Source organism: Pseudochaenichthys georgianus, chromosome 12, assembly GCF_902827115.2.
Source record: "Pseudochaenichthys georgianus chromosome 12, fPseGeo1.2, whole genome shotgun sequence".
Taxonomy (NCBI): Eukaryota; Metazoa; Chordata; class Actinopteri; order Perciformes; family Channichthyidae; genus Pseudochaenichthys; species Pseudochaenichthys georgianus.
The window spans coordinates 23,711,183-23,731,182 of NC_047514.1; the positions used below are offsets into that span (position 1 = coordinate 23,711,183).

General features: G+C 41.0%; 1 protein-coding gene across 3 annotated transcripts in view; it reads left to right on the forward strand.

Annotated features, from left to right (window-relative positions):
* The window catches only part of fibcd1b (fibrinogen C domain containing 1b), a 194,916-nt gene that overhangs the window by 64,593 nt on the left and 110,323 nt on the right, over window positions 1-20,000 (forward strand). For all 3 annotated transcript variants that reach the window (XM_034096124.1, XM_034096127.1, XM_034096125.1), the window contains 2 exons: window positions 5,908-6,387; window positions 18,743-18,902. In XM_034096124.1, the coding sequence (XP_033952015.1) occupies window positions 5,908-6,387; window positions 18,743-18,902 (640 nt within the window). The remainder of the gene's footprint in view (window positions 1-5,907; window positions 6,388-18,742; window positions 18,903-20,000) is intronic.

Here is a 20,000-nt window from a genome sequence, read left to right on the forward strand (position 1 = left end):
CATGCACACACACACATGCTTATATCAGAAGTACATAAGAAGTTACAGCAAAATAGGTGGTCTTTATTCTTAATAATGCATCACAATGTTGAGAACAAATATATTATCATTTGAAAACTAAACATCGACTTTTTCATAACTGGATACTTCTTAAATCTGAGTCGGGCTGCCATTTTGTTCATCAGTCATTCATCTGCTGATTATTTTTCCCATTCAATATTGACGACAAATTGTGAAAAGGTCGATGTGACATCTTCAAATAGCTTGTTTGGGCAGACCAATAGCTAAACACCAACATATATTATAATTGATATCATAGCAGACTAACAAGAAGAACATATTCAGATATGAGAAGCAGAAAGCAGTGAATGTATGTCCTTCTTGCTTAAAAAGGACCAAAGTTATTGACTGAAACAATTGTTGCAGCTTTAAATCCCCACTTGATTTATTGGAACAACTGTATATAATGAAATGTGCTGTACAGATAATCTGTTCACGGCATGTCCTTTGTGTACTGCACATATCCCACCTTCCTTCCAATAATAACCAGGGCACTCTTTGAATTGTGGCATGCTCACCTGCGGAGGGGATTAGCTATCATTGACATACATTTTCATCGCAATCCCCTTCTTTGCTGATGGCAGTGTGTAGGATTATTGCACATTACACCTTACATGTTGCCCCCACGCAGCAGCAACGGCACAACCTCAGCTCTCGTACCCCAACACAAGTATTAAAGGGAATTAAGCCCTGCAGACTCTTTGAACTCTGCCGCGTGATCGTGGCTCCACCGGGGAAGCATTTGATGGGTGTATTTTGGAGGAAGGAAGAAAACGTATGGATTGAATACCAATGTGAAAGTGTTTCTCAAGCTGCCAGGGAATAAAATGGAATTGGTGAAAAAAAAACGTTGTTCTCCAAATTGTTACATGGTCTTTAAAGGTGCCTTTGTATGTGCGCTAGTCTTTTTTTTTTCTATGTATACATCACTGCCAGCATATTTTGTGTGTGTATATATTTGTGTTAAAGAGGGATACAGTGAGGCAGGGAGAGTATGCAAGACTCCTGCTGGCTTCCTGCTTATCTAGTGAGCAGACAAAGCCTGTGTTCCAAGAACCATCTGCCAATGTTGCTGTGTGGGAGGGAAACAGCATTTTCATAGGGAAGACTTCTCTCTCATTCTCTGCCTCAACTTGTTCCATCTTTCCATCAGAATCCCCCTGTTGTCCTCTCTCAAGTGCATGGCAGGGCATGAGTAGAGACATGAGAGGATCTGAAAGTCCGCCACTAATTACAGAGAGAGCTCCTGCTGATTGAGAGGCTCATTTCCCCAAAAATAAAAATAACTGTGTTTAGAGGCGTACCATTTCAATGTCATTACCCTACTGCAACTCTGGAGCTGAGTTGAGAGATTGTTTTTCTCTGTTGGGACATGAAGTAGGTAGCTGTTTTATTTGTATTGACCGTAGAAAAAACTAATAAGGCAGCAACAAAAACCTCCACTCTTTATTGCCATGCTGACTTTCTCTTGCTTCCAGCCGTTCCCTCTGACTTCATTTCAGCCTGAACTCAGAATAAGTGGGGGGTGACTTGAATTTTGAATTGAGCCGTCCCTTATAGATACTATCTCTTTACGTATGCACACACACACACTATTGTTAATTGCGCCGTCCCTTATACTATCTCTTTACGTCTCCCCTCCTGGCATGGTCCTTGGAAGATGCGGCAGTGTTCAGTTTTTTCCGTCACAGGAATGCGCTTTACTGGTGGTGAAAATAATCCCACCAGACTCCTTTGCCCCCCCAACTGAGGGATGTCCTTGTCCTTTTTCCTTTTCGTCATTTCAAGCGATAGAAACTCTCGATCTTCTCTCAAATTTTAATTTTTTTTAGACACAATCGGCTCGAGTTCAGGGCGTTCCGAGCTGACTAAGGGCGTCAAATGACGGCGGAAACGCTTTTATGAAGCCAGTACCTTTATAGTTTGTAGTAAACCAAAGTGTAATGTTATAAATGTACGGGTCCCCAGCACAATGCTAACTTGCATGGTGGAAATGTGCACAATAAGCATAAGCCTCATTATTTCGCATCAATAAGCATATTTTGAGTCCCCTTTAACTTTAAAATGTACCTAAAATTCATCAAATTGAAAATTGTCCAAATCGGCAAAGCCATTTTTGACTCATTGTCTGCATATACAAATTAATGAAATTTATGTTTTGCAAATTGCCCAACATATCCAAGTTAAAATCTGGCAGTTTATACTGTATATTCCTATTAGGACTCTATGAGCTGGCTAGAAAGACTGTTATGGTAGAGACACATTTGAAAGGGGGAGACAGAGGGGATGACACGCAGAAAATTGTCCCATTCTGGACTCGGTGTATTGCGCTATACGGCAGCCCATTGGTAGAAATGTCTGCCTCAAACCATAAATTACTACTTTATACCTTGTTGCTTAAAAGGTTGACATTGCGGGACATCATTATGCACCTGTAACGGCCCGTCCACACAGCAGCTTTGAAAAAATATTGAAAATCTTGGAGCTGGGCGTGTCTGAAAGCTTGGGGATTTTTTGCGAGCAACGCAACCAACAACCAATCACATGAATCTCCCGCCCCCGACATACAAAGCAAAAAAAAACGCGGATTTTATGCAGGCAATATATATATAATATATATATATATATATATAATATATATATAAACTCCCCAAACAGGCGAAAACCTACCAGTTTCCCCCCACTGCTTGCCTGGTTCCTCCGGTTTGTATCCCGGTAGATAGTCTGGTCGTAAAGAACCGGGTGATTTGCTACCGTAACTTCTCGTTTGGAATATGAGGAAATGAACTGTATGTCTCTCCCAGCATACACGTGGTTTGATTGGCTAGCGCTTGTACTGTCAGATTTGCATAAATGGGATTTGATTGGCTGACGCTTCCAGCTCAGCTTCAAAAGTTGAACATTGCTCAACTTTTGAATCCTGGAAATCCTGGAAATCTTCGCTTTGCTTCCCCACAATGCAGTTTGGCGAAAAGCGAGGCAAAGTGACGTCACCCCATTCAAAGTGAATGGGCAGAGAAGCGTTGGAAGCGGTGGAAGATTGTTGTAACGCTACTGTGTAGACGGGCCGTAACAGTATATATGCATAATGTTTCATTACATGCACTGCTTATCTCTGTGTGTTTTTCAGTGAGCCGATAGCTGTCGGCTCTGTGTGTCTGTGCATATCACGGGACACGGTGTATATATTCTGTTAAATGAACTATCAGTATGCTAGCAATGAATATTTAGCGCCATGCCAATGATGGTTCCCACTGATATGTTGGCCCGCTGGCGATGGAGCTCAGTTATAATATTACACTGCAGCCATTCTGCAGCGTGAAGCCATTATACACATTATTTACAGCTCACAGAGATACCCTGCCACACACGCACACACGCACACACGCACAAAACCAGAGCCCAGTTATAATCACTCAGCACCTGCACCAAAATACTCCGGGTACAAAAGAAAAACACTGTTGGAAATGCAAAGAGAGATTTCATCATGTCAGCGTCTAAATCCTTGAGTAAGAACAAAGAATAAAGGTTACGTGCGGCACTACTTCCCTGGAGCTCTTTTCTGTGATGATGTATTTGGGTGAAAAACCAGGAAGAAGTGGGAAGGGTCTGACAAAGTAATGCAATGTATTTCATGTGCATGTGCTTGCATGTCTGTTGCAAGTCTTTGGCAGATAAAGGGCTGTAGCGAGTAATGTGTGTGTGTGTGTGTGTGTGTGTGTGTGTGTGTGTGTGTGTGTGTGTGTGTGTGTGTGTGTGTGTGTGTGTGTGTGTGTGTGTGTGTGTGTGTGTGTGTGTGTGTGTGTGTGTGTGTGTGTGTGTGTGTGTGTGTGTGTCTGTGTGATTGTGTGATTGTGTATGCAGTTTTCAACCCATTTGGACAAACAGAGCCTGGGGGCAGTTTGCAGTGACAGTGCTTTCATAGATGCCAGTGGTGTCCAAAAAACAGCCGGCACTTTACTGTGCCCTTGCAGAAAAAACATAATGCGTTCATTTAATCAATTCACTTTCAACATCCGACACTATTGAAACTGAAAACAGAGAGTTCTATGCCGTTTTTGCACAAACAACTACATTGAATGTATAATAAAATGAGTTGGCGATCGTTTGTTTGTCGATCGACTAATTGCTGCAGATCTAGTCTGAACCTTTTTAATCCAATTAATTAAATGTCTTTAAATCAAAGTCCCTGTTTGCTTGTTTGTTTTGTGGGTTCGTTTTTTTAAATCACCGCTAATGTCTTCTTTTGTGGTAGAGCGTAAGGGCATAGGATTCCAGCAGGGACTCATCAGGCCTTTGAAAATGTGCGCTCTGGCTCCAGGCTCCATATGTGTCTGCCCATGTGAGTTGTGAATGAAGCCAGAGGGTTTGGAATGGTGCCCATTAGAGACCTCTGAAAGGACCCATACATTGAGTGTATGTATGCCATGCAGGCTTATTGTCCGCAGAGCCCGCATTTCTGCTCCTTCACGGTCAAGTTGTCAGGGGAGTTACAACTTTTTGTATTGTGGGTAAACACTGATGATAGGAGAGTTTCCCGGACAACACGATTGATTTTCCTCACAATAAAGACACCATAAACATCTCCTGTAAAGCAGACCATTAGCTGTCTATTAGTGTGCTTCACTGTGCTTGTACGGCCAATTTACATATTAATGAGCTTGCACAGACTTGCACTTCCATATGAAAACAGGCAACACACACACACACACACACACACACACACACACACACACACACACACACACACACACACACACACACACACACACACCACCTGCCCACATATTCTCACACACAGATCATTCTACAGTGCAGTTTCTGTGTCATTCATACTGTAGGGAGCCAGGCTTTGTTAATCATGCATAGATGGGCCATGTTATATCCATTGCTAGTTTTCTTGACCTGAGTGGGGGAAATGGATCTGGATCATAAAGGGCCATCCTACAGGCCTTTATAGTCCAGTTAATGGAGACCATGTTACTGGTAGAGGTCTGCCTCTTTCCTCTAAGAGGATCCACTCTCTGCTCATTCATTTAAATTATATAGGCTGCCTGAGAGTCTTCAGTTTGACATTCTCTTCCTGGCTACTGTTGTTCCAGGTTTTTATTGTTCTTTCTGCCCCTGAAATGGAAACATGGAAACATGTTTGCCTTGACCAGAGGTGTCCCAGGTCATCGTCTTCCCTCTGCTGCACCTCCAATACTCTAATGGCCTACAGGGAGTTTTAAAAAGGAATTGCATTTGAATAAATCTAGTTTATGCTGCTACATAAATCATTCACACTCCATTCTGACAGATGGCATTATGTTTATATTGCTGTGTACTGAGCATCTGGCATTCAAAATATCCCCAATGATGAATGAAAGACATTACTTTTTGACTAAGACAGGTTGTTGCCGTGACTCTTGGTGTTTTAATCAATCAATCAATCAATCAATGTTTATTTATATAGCCCAATATCACAAATGTTACATTTGTCTCAGTGGTCTTCACAGTGTGTACAGAATATCAGTATGACAATACGACACCCTCTGTCCTTAGACCCTCACATCGTACAAGGAAAAACTTCCAAAGAAAACCCAGTTTAAAGGGAAAAATGGGAGAAACCTCAGGGAGAGCAACAGAGGAGGGATCCCTCTCCCAGGACGGACAGACGTGCAATAGATGCCGTGTGTAAATTGAAAAGATAATACATTTGCAACATAGGTAGTCCAAATGTTTGGAAATGCATGTGTGTATAATAGGAAGATGAATCCACGAGGATATCCATCCAGGACCAGAACCGTGGATCTAACACACACTTCTTTTCTCCTCCTCCTCCTCCCTTCTTCTTTTCTCTCACAGAGGATGAGCTGCAGCTACCTGCTCTGCACCATACTGCTGTTCGTGGCTGTGCTGCTGGCTGTCACTGTAACTGGCACCATACTTTTTATGAATCACTACCAGGCCCCGCCCATGTCCGATGGTCTGCCACACATCTCCACCAATCAGGATGAAGCCAACGCGCTGGTCACGGTCGAGCGAGGCGACGGCTCTCGCATCAACATATTCATCGACCCCAACTGTCCCGACTACAACAGTAACTTTTTGCGCCTGGAGGGTGTGCAGACGTCACTGCTGCACTCGCTATCCGACCACGACTCTGACCTGAAGTCAGTGAAAGGCCAGGACCGGGCTCTTCTCGTCAGTCTGGCTGAGGAGGTGGCCAAGCTGTCAGCCCACGCGGGGCAGCTGAAAATGGACTACGAGTCCCTGCGTAGGGGGCAGGGCAGCCTGGGGCAAGACCTGAACACACTGCAGACAGAGCAGGGCCGCCTCATACAGGTGAGACACACCAGAGATGGCAAAAGCACACACATCCTTTACTCAAGTAGAAGTACAGATACTCGTGTTTAAAGATACTCTGGTAAAGTAGAAGTACTGACTAAACTTCTTTACTCAAGTCAAAGTAAAGAAGTATGGGCTTTGAAATGTACTTCAGTAAAAAGTACCCATAACTAGCAGCTGTTTTAAAGAGTACCTGACCTCCCTTTATATTAACAGAACAATAATGTCATTGTTAGCTAATGAATGTTTCCATGCTGAACAACGGCAACGTGACAACGTTTCCATTGGTCCCTCTTCTTTAGAGAAGACCAGGAAGTGATGGATACACGGATCGTGTTCAAATCAATAAGCACGCAATGACTCTAAAGAATAATGATCACGCCACCAAACACACATTCAAACTAAAGGAACCAGCTGTTTGGGAAATGAGAGAAGTAGAAAGTACAGGTATTTGAGTTCAAAACGTAAAAATAAGTAGTGGAGCAAAGTAGGCTACTGATGCCAGAAAAATGTACTTCAGTTCAGTAACGAAGTATTTGTACTCCACTACTTCCCACCCCTGAGACACACACACACACACACACACACACACACACACACACACACACACACACACACAACATTTTCCAAGAAACATAAGCACATTTCTGGTTAACACAACATTTAACATGGGTTTTTTCGCATGATGCTTTGTGGACAAGCTCAGTTTTACTGATCTGTCGTTTGAAAAAAAAAAAATGTATTCTAAAAAACCTTCCTCAGTTTTGTCAACTATGAACTTCTTTAGTGGAGGACAGCCCTATATTACACAAAGGATTCTATAAAAAGGACATGCAAATCACAGAATCAATAGTAACCTTTTCCTTACTCCTTGTAAAGTAGTATAATGTTATATTCAATTGCTGGTGTAAGTGTTTGATAATGCATGCACTATAACTAATCTGTGATAATGAGCATATGTTACCTTCAGTTTCTATCCCATCCTGGCACATAGCCATGGTTACCACTTTGTTAGCAGCTGTTTGAATGCTGTGACTCTGGCTTGCAGAGAGTCATGCACCAATAACCTGCAGACAATTCCTTTGTCATAACTAGATATCCAGTAAAGAAATACAATGCTCCATGTTGTGGTTTGTTTCTCTATTAGTTTGTTATAGTTGAGCATTCAGGTGATTGGTTGAGCAGTAAACAGAGGAACTGAATCCAGTGTGCAAGACTCCCTCCTGCACTCATGCCTGTAAGTACTGTACCGAGTTGCTAAAGGACTGATTGTGGAGCACCTATCAATATCTATTGATTGTGAAACTACGTGTAACACTTAATTGGACTTGAAATTCTCATTTAGGCCTTTTCCTTTTCCTGACAGCAAAACACCATCATTCACTAATCCAATTCCAACTTGACCATGTTCATTTCTCTTTGAACTGTACAAGCTCAATAACGTCTAGATTAAAGTGCAAATAGGGCTCATGTTCCACTGAGTAAGAGCTCTAGTCTAGTGTTTGGAAATGAAGACAGAACAACTTTCACACACACTCAATAAGATAACATGATGTGTTCCTAGATGTGTAACACAGACTCTACATTGGAGGAAAACATAATTAACCCCCCTTTTGTTTCGCTCTGTCCATATTGATTTATTGACAATGGATTTTTCTAAATGTGTGTGGAAAATCTTCACTCTCTTGCTCTTTTAATTTTGGCCCATCAGGCTCAGTCTCTGTACTCTGCAGAAAATAGATTTCATAGCTGCCAGCCATACAGCTCGAACAACTGCATGTTTTCTGCTTCTGCCAATCCTTTCTTTAAGTCTCTTTAGCACAGGGTTCAACATTGTTTAGAAACCACTTGAAATCTAGCTGGATGGGTTTGCACTGCCTTGGAGGGCTAAGACAATCATGGGTGTTGATGGTAGTACAATGGAGGCAGAACGAGTTATTGTCCCTGCTGCTGTGCTGTCGGCATGGATGTGTAAAGAGAAGTGGATAAGTGTAGAGGCGGGGTCCTGCTCATTCCCATTAAAGTTTCTAAGTGGCAGATGAAGCCAAAATGGCCTGACTCTAGAGAACAAAATTCCTCCTAGGATCTTTTGGTAATATTCTGCATGCATAGGGCCCGTAGTGCATGTGATTTTACGTTTTCCTTAAGCCCCGCCTTCAATTTCCTCTGTCACAGCAGCACCTTGTTTGGTCTCTGCTAAGTCAAATGATTTAAGGCAAGGCAAGTTTATTTATATAGCACTTTTCAACACAAGGCAATTCAAAGTGCTTTACAAAAAACGAAAGACATTAAGAAAATGGCATTTAAAATCAGTCATTAAAAAAGAAAAGCTAATAAAATAAACATTAAAAGAAAGAATACATGGATAAAAGTTACAGTGCAGTTTAAGATATGAATACTTCAATTAAAAGCAGCGACAAAAAGAAAAGTCTTCAGCCTGGATTTAAAAGTAGTCAGAGTTGCAGCGGACCTGCAGGTTTCTGGGAGCTTGTTCCAGATACTTGGAGCATAATAACTGAACGCTGCTTCTCCATGTTTAGTTTTGACTCTGGGGACAGAAAGCTGACCAGTCCCTGAAGACCTGAGAGATCTGGATGGTTCATATCCAGATCTGATATGAACCATCCAGGAGGTCAGAATTTAGCAGGAGGTCAGAAAATAACTAACTAAGAAGGAAACTAACTAACTCTCCATAGGCTTTTGTGTGCATTATATCACTTTTAGACCCTCAAGATTTAAATAAAGGCATAAAGAGTATACAAATAGAGATATGGCTGAACTTTTTGTAGGGCTGCCCGAGATTAGTCGATTAATCATTATTTGGCGAAAAAAGTATTTGTCGATAAATTTTTCATTAGTCGAAGAAAAAAAAAACTCCATGTGTGCGCTGCATTAGCTTTGACCCGTCAGCTGGAAAACGCCTCAGACTTCACTCAGAGGAAATCCAAAGTGTGGGATCTTTCTGAGCTGTAAGTACGAGCCCCACATGAGCCGCGTTCACACTGCGGTACTTTTCCCACAAAGGTTCATGCGAACTTAGTTCATGCGAACTCTTTAGTTCGCATGAACTAAGTACAGATCGCGTTCACACCAGAAAAAGTCCCTGGGGGTGGATTAGGCAAATGAAGCCGCTGACGTCACTACTTCTTCTTCTTCTTCTTCTTCTTTCTTCTTCTCTTCTTCTTCTTCTTCTTCTTCTTCTTCTCTTCTTCTTCTTCTTCTTCTTCTTCTTCTTTCTTCTTCTTCTTCTTCTTCTTCTTCTTCTTCTTCTTCTTCTTCTTCTTCTTAATCATTGAGCTTAATTATCCCCGAAAGCGTTCCCAACTATTGCGTGGAGTGCTACGGATACAGTAGCAATAAAGCCAGCGTTCACCGCACTGAGAGTATGACTTTTCCACATACGAACACATCTTGTCCCGTCATGCACGCCTCATGCCCGCCGTACACACACACTCATATGGAAGGGGCGGTCTCTACCCCCAACAGTGCATTACATCTGTAAAACTATCATCATAACTGTGCACATCTTATACTTAATTGATAACTATATCCCTTGGTTACTTGAACACGCTACAATATTATGAACCAGTGTCCTACTTAGCGCAGAAGTAGATGCCTTAAACGTTTTAAAAATCGCCGCATCCATTACTGCTAATTATTGTAATACAATAGCTGAATCACTTGTATGCAAAGAAAAGCGAGGGAACTTGTGTCCTTAACCTCATACGTCACACACACACACACACACGTCACAACATGCGACTGCTCAAAAATGAAATTAATTCAAACAAAAAATGATATTATTCAGATTTGTATTGTAACAATCATTATATTACATATATTGAAATATTGACATACGAAATATTTGTATTGGGACAGCTTTAGACGTAGTAATGCTGTAACATATTTCAGCCATTGTAAGTCAATGAGAAAAAAGTGTTTTTGAGCCCAAATGACCTTATCGACTGACATGAACATGTTGTACCAGGGTTTGTCCACTTCAAAAATGTTCATCAACACTCCCTGGGTTCTTTGGTGTAGGTGGCATAGTGGTCTCTTGGGCTACAGTAGGTGAAGGTGGTGCTGGCAACCCAGACAATACAGGTGATTGATGCCCTCTTTGGAGGCTAGGCATGTGGTGACGTGCACAATGCACATCCGCTGTTTCTGCCTGACACCGTGCTGTGACTGCATGATTTATAGGCCATCTGTGGCAATGACTCCAGATTTATACGATGACACTGGGCTGACTGTGCCTGTGTTAGTAACGGCTCTGTGTGCTGCAGCCCCCTCAAGAACAGTTTCCCTCAGAGAGAAACCCTTTCACATGCCCACACGGAGATAAGCAGGGACGTCTTATTTCAGTGACTTTAGGAGCGATCGGTGAGGATTTTGCACAACCCAACTTTTTTTTTTACAGTCACTGCTTCCAGCCTCAAATAAAACAGTACAAACTGATGGGACCTCTAAAATAAAGTAAATCAACAATACATTTAACTGATACTTAGCTTTCAGGGTTATGGACATGGTGCAGCCTGCTGTTAGTGTAAATCAAACGTTTTGTTATGATACTGGCATTGTATTTTCTCCTTCAGTTACCTCTGAAAGTAAGAGGCCCGAGAGTTGATCCCTGGGGCACTTTTCATGTCTTGATCTCAAATGAATGAATGCTACTGAAAACAACCCAGCCTGACTTCTACAGTAAATACAACCTGACCTGACCAAGTTATGTACCAAAAAGAGGGATAGAGATATCAAGTACCTTTATTTAGTGCTGTAATTTTTTCATCATGCAGGTTGAATATTGTCAGAAAATCCAATTACATTAACAACAAAAAGTAGTTGATCAACTATTAATAATTAATAATTAAATTAAAAAGGCTTTAGTAACATGACATTTGTAACCCACTCTATCGAAATCAGTCGGAAGTCGCAACGGCTCATTTCAAAATAAACGTGGATTTTTGTTTGATTTTAAATAAACAAAGTCTTGGCTTTCAGAATATGAAACTTTTATTTCCAAAATCACACGATAAATACATTTCTGAAGCTTGTAAAGGGAAGACGACACCTCTCACTCGCACCCTGCTGTTCCGCAGCGCTGCTTCCCCTCCCTCCGGCTGAAATTATGAATGTAAGGCGTATAGTAATCATAGTAGATAACACGGCAGGTTCAATTAAACAAAGTCTTGGCTTTCAGAATATTAAAATTGTTTCGGCAAATTCAGATGATAAATAGAACTTTGAAGCTTGTGACGGCATAATTACAAGCGGAGAACGGAGTAACTTAACGTCACAGCAGGCATAACAACAGCCGGTGTTTCTCGTGAGGGTTTTCCCCGGGAAACAAACACAATACACACAAACGCACAAATACACACAAACGTACTGTACACACACACACTCGCAAGCTTCCCCCAGACCAGTAATCGAAACGAAAATATTTTCCCTCCGTACTACTGTGATCATTTGCTCCGCTAATAATCAATCGGATCGATGGATTCCAGAGAAGAGGAAGCTTTAAAGGCCTTTTTCTCAAAATGATGACTCGGTCTGTGACATATGTGACATATTTTGCTTAATATTTGGAGTACAAAAACAATCCTGATATCATTAGAAGGCTAGGAATGTCCTCTTTCCATCAGTGTATACAACTCAAAATGTGTCTTCGGGTCAATGCGACTGATTTCGATAGAGCAAGTCACATTTTACATGTATAGCCAAAGCACAAATACAACAATTATATTAGACCATAAATGTAAATGGACAGAAAAAAATAACATTAAAGCCAATATTGGTTCAATCTCAGCATGACTTTACCATGTGAATGAAACTATGACAAAGAACAATGTACAGGTTACTCTAATGGTAATAAAAAAGGGATGTTATTATAGATAATAAAATATATTTAATATTCTAGAACAAACAAAAAACACACACAGCCATCCCATTAAAGCACCCTTTGTAGTCATCACTTCTACATAATATGAATAAATGAATTAAAACCACAGACTGTACCTTACAAAAAAACATCCGGACATCTGCCGTATGTCAGTGACATATTTGTATGTCAACATTGATTTACAAGGAGTGTGTGCTGGTTCCTTTCCTGTTTGTTGTCAGAAACAGAACGGCAATGCTCTATTTACGAAAGTAAACTCAAATTCAGGATCACAGTTCATGTCAATTCATGAAAAACTTCCCAAACAAAATTTGAATTGCCAGAGTCCCAAAGTTCATCCAGCCTTACCTTCTCACACACATGTGGTGTAAGCATTGTGAAGTGTTCTTATTACAGTCCTAGGCTCTCCGAGTAATGTCTCCATTGATGCTTCTCATGGAAACAAATGCAAACTTTTATCCAAGGTTAGAGTTATGAAATATAAATGTATTTTTAGGCTCTGACCAGCCGTGTGCATAGGCAATGCAGTCAACCATGCATAATGCAGACTAGCTGGGGGTTCTATGACCTGCACTCATGCATCCCTTCAGTGTTGGAATTCTTTTTGGAAAGGCTATATTCCCCATAGCAGAAGCTGAAATGACATAAAATGTAGTTCACATATTCAACTGACTTGACATTCAGTTGGGCACAATGTCTCACTTGCAAAAAAAGAGTGCTAGGCTGCGAGGAAGAGCAAGACTTACTGATTTCCTTGAACCACAGGTCACGGTTTAAAATGAATTATATGCCTTTGGAATATTAATGTCTTCTGACTAGTGACACCCACAACCTCTGTTAAGAATCTAGGGGCGGGCCTTTCTGCTGGAGAATAGAAAATCATATTGCCTCAAGATCCTAATTGTAGTCGACACACAGTCCTTTGAGGACCTGAACAATTACAATTCACTGAGTGCTTTTTTTGCAGCATTTCAGCCAGGGATATGAAACAAATACATTCACAACCTCAACAAGAGTGGATATACATACAATGTGGACATCTAATTCAGCACATGGGGAGCCAATCACCAATTAAAAGGAATAAAGAACATCAATGTTTTCCAAACAACTGTTTTTGAAACACCACGGAACAATCTAAACACAGATAGATTTACTTTAAATAAAGTCTTGCCTGTGTACTAAAAATGTCTCCTATTCAAGGGGAGAAATTAATAAGCTGTTGTCCAGGAAAATCCAAAGTGTTCTATAGTGATTGCTTACAATGTACTGCAATATAAATGACTAAGACTGTTATGTCTATATTATCGAAGCAAATCAAGATGTGTCATATCAGCCGGTCAATGTAACAGCAATGTTTGATTAGCCACTATGTGGCTCATGTTTAGCACACAGCGTGCGATATGTGGACGATGTCTCCAACATCTGCAAAGACGAGGGAATAAATAGGCAGGGAATTTGACTTGTGCTCCAAGGAGCTGAAGAGCTTCACATGACCCGTTGGATGTATTATTAAACAACAGTATCTGAGGCAATCAGTCTGTGAAGTGCACTTAAATGTTAAAGGGCTACCACTCCACTTTATTTAATTAATAAATAAAGTCCTACTGTACATTAAACCACACTAGTCTTGTGTGTTCAACAATGGTTTGATTCAATATATTTTAAGTGAACTGCTGTCTCCCCAAACAATCCTTGCATTCTTCAGTTTAGTTGAGCTCTAGTCAGGTGCAAACAAACAGTGTATTCATCTTTCACAGCTTGCACTAAATGCACTAAACCAGAGGTGTCAAACTCAAGGCCCGGGGGCCAAATCCGGCCCGTGACTTCATTTCATGCGGCCCCACAAGAGCTTGCAAAGATTATAATATGTTTACGGTTACATTGCGATTTACAGAAGCACGTTGCCCATAAACTAAATGTCCCACAATGCATCTCAGAATATGCCTTTTTTCCTTAGAATCTGACTTTTTTTTCAAAATGTCACTTTTTTCAAAATTTCATTTTTTTTTGTTTTGACTTTTTCTCCATAATGTGGCTTTTCTTTTTAAATCATTTTCTGACATGCGCACTGAAGAGACTTGCAATTATGTGCCCCAGACCTCTACTTTCAGACGTAGTTATTTATTATATCTGATAATAATCCAATGCAGAGGCAATCATGTCATATAATACATTATTTTATATATATTACAAATGTATTTTTATATAGTCTTATATATAAAACTGGCCCTTTGAGTGCAACAATAATGCTGATGTGGCCCGAGATGAAATTGAGTTTGACACCCCTGCAGTAAATGGTGAATATGAGCCAAGCTTGCTCTGTGCCTCTCTTATGACTTAAAGTTGTAACTAGAACTCTTTATAATTTCTTTAATCAGGGACTAAGCACATACATTGGTGCTGTACATTATAGAGTAGGACTTTATCGTTTAGTGTGTAAACAATAGCTTTATCTAAGTGAATTCTCTGTTCTCTGTGTACTTGTTAGTGAGCAAAACTAAAAGTTCAGCCGTTGATCAGTTCAGTAATTTGGTAAACATGCAGTCATTTGCTGTTTTCTAATAATTTAGAACACTGACAATAATTCCTTTACCCGTTACCAAACCCCACAAAGACAAACCAACAGCCTGACCAAAGAGCAGAGACTGTATGAAGTATGAACACATTCCCTTTGTGTGACTGTTCTGTCCAGCATCGAGGTCATCTTTAATGAATTGGTTCTTTTCTTCAGAGGCCTATTCTATGTGTAGAAATCAAAAGGACACGTAGACTGTTGTACAGTAAATAAAGTCAAGTATTTATCTATAGTCAATTAACATCTTTTTGGAAGGGAGGAAGTATGTGAATACAGAACACTCTGTTTGGCATGAATGGTATCTTTAGTGAACCTTCTTCATCCATATGTTTTTATAAAAACATAACCTACCGCTATAACTTTTTGGTATCAGGGAAAAAGAGAAAGGGAAAACAATCATCCACCCAGAAGTTGAATAAAAAATCTGCCAAAAATAAAAATCATGGGGACGAAGAGAGCAGTACACTCCATGCTGTAACCTCATTAAGCGTCATTATGTTTTCCTGACTTCCTAAAGCACTGATTGGCACATGTCTACAGATGTTTGAAGTTCTCTCATTTCATTTCAAACCTTTACAAGTGAAGCATTGGAATACTTCAAATGTGCTTGAGGGTTTAAATTATTTTCAACTTGCAAAGAGCTACAGCCGTCAAGAGGAAAGAGTGGGCGACTTTTGGATGGCTCCTCTCTCTTCTCTCATTTGCTCCCCCAGGCTCCAGTTGACTGGGCAGCCGCTGTCTGTGAGGTGAAGATGTGGTAATGGCAGATAGCGACTGAAAGACTTTTTAAACTCTCCGGTTCCACCCTTAAAACTCCTCTTTTTTCTGTGACTTTACCCCAAAGGGATTTACCACATGATGTATGAAACATCTCATCACCGGACAAATTGCTTTGTTTTTAATGCAAGTGTATCACATATTATTTGGAAATATATTTTAAAAAGGTACCTCGTTAAAAAAATAATTGCTTCAACCCTTTCATGAATCTTCCGCAGATGGGAAAAATAAATTGCTGGGGTTTAAAGGTTGACTGACAAAAACAAAGCTCCCTGTGTTAGTGCTGTGGTGTGACTGATTTGTGAGCCAACGCAAACGCTTCCTAATGAGAGATAATTACATCGTGATCTTAATTGAGGTGTCAGTCAAGACCGAACATTAAGACTGCGCTGGTTTTGTCTCTCACTTAAACAACAGGCAGTGTTACCATAGTTTGGAAATTAAAACAAAATCAAATGGCGTGGCTCAATTATTTTTAAAAGTTTTGAAATCTTCTATAAAAATGACCCCAAGTTTTAATCGCCTTGCCTAATAGTGTAATATACGTTGTGTATGCGAGCGTGTTTCAGTTGTGTGTGTGGTTTTTCCTTGCTTAATATGTTAGTGTTCTTTATGACTTTGTTTGTTGGTAAAGGCCCCAGTGCCCATGGTGATATGATTGGCCAGTGCAGCTTGCTGTGGCCTCAGAGGTGTGTTGCATAGTTATTGCAGCCAGGGAAAGGCCACCGGGCGTTCTGTCTAACTCACTTTGAACACCTGAATATAGCTGCACAGACACGCCTTGAATAGAAGTCCCTGCAACCTGAACACAGTATATGACTTTCAGCTCTGCACTTCTTAGTGTAGAAGAGAGAGTGGAGGACATTTTAAAAGAACATTGTTATGACCTGGCTCAAAAGGCCACAACAAGAGGAGACACACCATATCCACCGTTTAACAAAATATGTTTATTTAAGCAAAACATTAGAAATCAGCCAAATTAATTAAGTGCAAAACAAGTAAAGCATGAGGTGTGGATGTCAGTGGTATCAGTAGTGTAAATGCAGGGTGAGGGAGTTGTCTGGACATGTATGAGTGTGAGAGTGTTGAAGTGCACAAAGGGAAGCAACTGAAGAAACTCATAGCATACTCAACAAAACCGAGGTGCCTGCAGGGAGAAGACAGAGAGGAGCAGAGGCTTTAAATAACTGCTGGGCACCAGACCCAGGTGCCCTGAGGCTACTGCAATCAAGGAGGCTGGATGCAGCAACAGCCACACCCTCTCCAGATGAACCCACAGGGGCATCACAAAATGAATGGGATACATCGTGAGTATGTGGAAGTTAAGGTATACACATCAGATGTTGGCCCACTGACCTCTCGGCATTGAACAGCCACAGATAGAGGGCTCCAGGTAGGAGAGAGAGAGGATGAGAGAGGTTACCCTGCTCTCTGCTAGTTCAAACACATACATTCATCACCAGTACTCCCAGTGGAGGCTTCCAGCATTCACCAGGGTTTATTATGGGATACCATGTGGTCTCTTTGCTACATATGGCGCTCTTGTTGTTTCTGAAGGTCCTTAAAGGACTTTCCTGTACCAGTGGTTATATACCACATGATCTAGACCCTGAGCTAGGTAAATAAAGAGTTTGGTTAAGGGAAATATATGAAAATATCTGAATGAAGTATTGTGGTTCTGCAAAGAAGTACTCGCCTGCAAATGGAATTCTAGAGACTTATTTTGTTGGGACAGATCCTCCAAAAAGAGCAAATCAGGATCATCTTAAAGGGGCTCTTTTATGTAGTGTGGTCTTTAGGGTTTTCTGCCTGTGAATGGTCTGCACACGCTACAATCCTTTTGTTCTCCTTTGTTTACTTCCGTAACATCTCTAAGTGGATGACCAATCACAACAGAGGCAGCCAGCTAACCAATCAGAGCTGACTGGGCTCTGGTTTCAGACAGAAGGGGAACATAAGTGCTGCAGCACAGGCAGTATGAGAAAAATAAAGAGCTTTTTGAACATTAAAGCAAGGAGACATGTGACAGTAGAGGCACAAAATACATGACCTGAAAATGAGGGTAATATGTCCTCTTTAATATAGATCAAATATCATCATTCCCTCTTATATCGCAATCATATTACAATATCAGTAAAAAATATAACAATTACTTGTTTTTCACCAAATGTTGCAGCCTGAATTATAAAGTTGTACCATTCTGATAGAACACCAACACTTTTTAGATAAACGTACTTCCTTTGAGGCAGCCCTTGGTTTTCATTTTCGATAAACACAGCTTTTCCCCCCCAAAGTCATTTCTCCCATCGCATAGGCAGTGGAATCTACTCTGAAAAGTGTCCTTGCTTGTATGTTCAAGGTTGCTCAAAATGTGAGTTGCTGCTGAGGATTGTTGCCTCCACAAGCTATAAACAAGGAATCAAATCCAGGAGACATGCATTAAGCAAACATGGACATAGTGAGATAGTTTTGTAGTGACCTTGTTTAAATGTCGTTTTTGGGCGCTGTGTTCTAAACTGTCAGATAGTTGTTCATCCTTGAGCTCTCGAGAAATATAATTCCCTCCCTGAAGGTGCATTGCTATGCAAATGTGATGTAACTCTGACAAAATCCATTGCAATAAAATGTATTTGGATTGCTTATCTTTAAGTCATAATCCTTAAGCTTCCCGTAATGGTTGATTTTTGTAACGCCTATGTTCATTTGAGATAACGCTAAGAAGTTGTTAACAATACAAATCCCAGAGTTCAGTTCCAAATGACTCGGGGCATCAGACGTACTCTGAGGAGCAACTCCATCATAACAACAACAACAACAACTGAAAAAGTGACTCATATATGAGGATATTTATTTAGCCATGATGACATTTCTTTATTTGTCTGAAAGTATGTCTTGCACAAATGAGATACAAATGTGAAATGCATTGCTGCTTATAATGTGAAAGTTTAACACTCTGTCTGATATAATTGTTTTACTGTTTTGTTAAATGAATTGAAATCCATCTCTGGAAGGTTATAAAAAACATTGTATACTGTAAACATCCTTAGTACTACATGTTATTATATTGTTAATACATGTAACTGTGATGTGTGTTCCAGCTGCTGTCGGACAGTCATATCCAAATGGTGAAGATGGTGAACTCGGTGAGTGATTCTCTGAGCGCCATGCAGAAGGAGAACATGGGCCTGAAGGCACGTGTCAAGGCTGACCTGATGAAGGGCCCCGTCAGAGGGGCCCGCTTCAAGGGCTGCGCCAATGGTAAGAGAAATTCGTCGTGGCTAGACTATCTGTACCCGTCTGTCTTGGATTTTTCCTTGTAGATGTGTTTGTCCGATACTCAGTTTGTGCCCCTGTGTCTGTATCCATCACCTATGTGTCACCCTCTTCCACTGTCTCCATCCTCTGGCAGTGGCTTCCGATATTTTGTTTTAACCTCATATACATTCACCTCAGCCTCTCCTGGTGATATCAGTGTGTTTCCCTGGGCTACGTCTCCTCCCCATTACCCAGTGGCCTTGGTAGAGATGTGGAATGTTTTACTGTACATGAGAAATGACTGAATGTCCACTGGGCCGTGTTGCTGAGAGGCAGAGAAGGGCCCGAGGCATCATCCCATTGGAAGGCTTTTAACCAGGTGCACTCTACCCATCGGCATTCCCCTGTTGGATTCCCCTCGCATAGGTAGCCGAGGAGCGCCGAGCGAAGGCTGCTCATGTTTAGCACACAGCGTGCGATATGTGGACGATGTCTCCAACATCTGCAAACACGAGGGAATAAATAGGCAGGGAATTTGACTTGTGCTCCAAGGAGCTGAAGAGCGTCACCTGACCCGTTGGATGTATTATTAAGCAACGGTATCTGAGGCAATCAGTAAACAGTAACATGCTAATATCTTTGGTGGCAATTCATTATAATGTATTGGTAATGAAGGACTTCTTTAGATCTTAGCAGAATTGTTATCTCACAGCAGGCATTATAACTATTGTGGAATTATTTCTTCAAGCTTAATTTAAATGTATTCTCTCCTGGCTGTGTATAAATTAATACAACGACAGAGACAGAAACATCATTGTTTTTTATGGTTAAGGCAATCAATGTATAAACTGATAGCCGCCCCCCCGCCCCCCTGTATGCAGTGTATGTGTCACGGATGAGTGAAGGAAGCAGGACCCAAATGCAGATAACTCTTGAGAAACCCTTTATTCCAAGGATACAGACAAACACAGAACAGAACACTCTCCGGTGAACTCCGTCACCAACAAACACTGAACACAGACAGAGACAAGACTAAATACAAGAAGGGGTAATCATGACAACGAGAAACAGCCGGGCAGGGGAGGAGAAACACAAGGACAA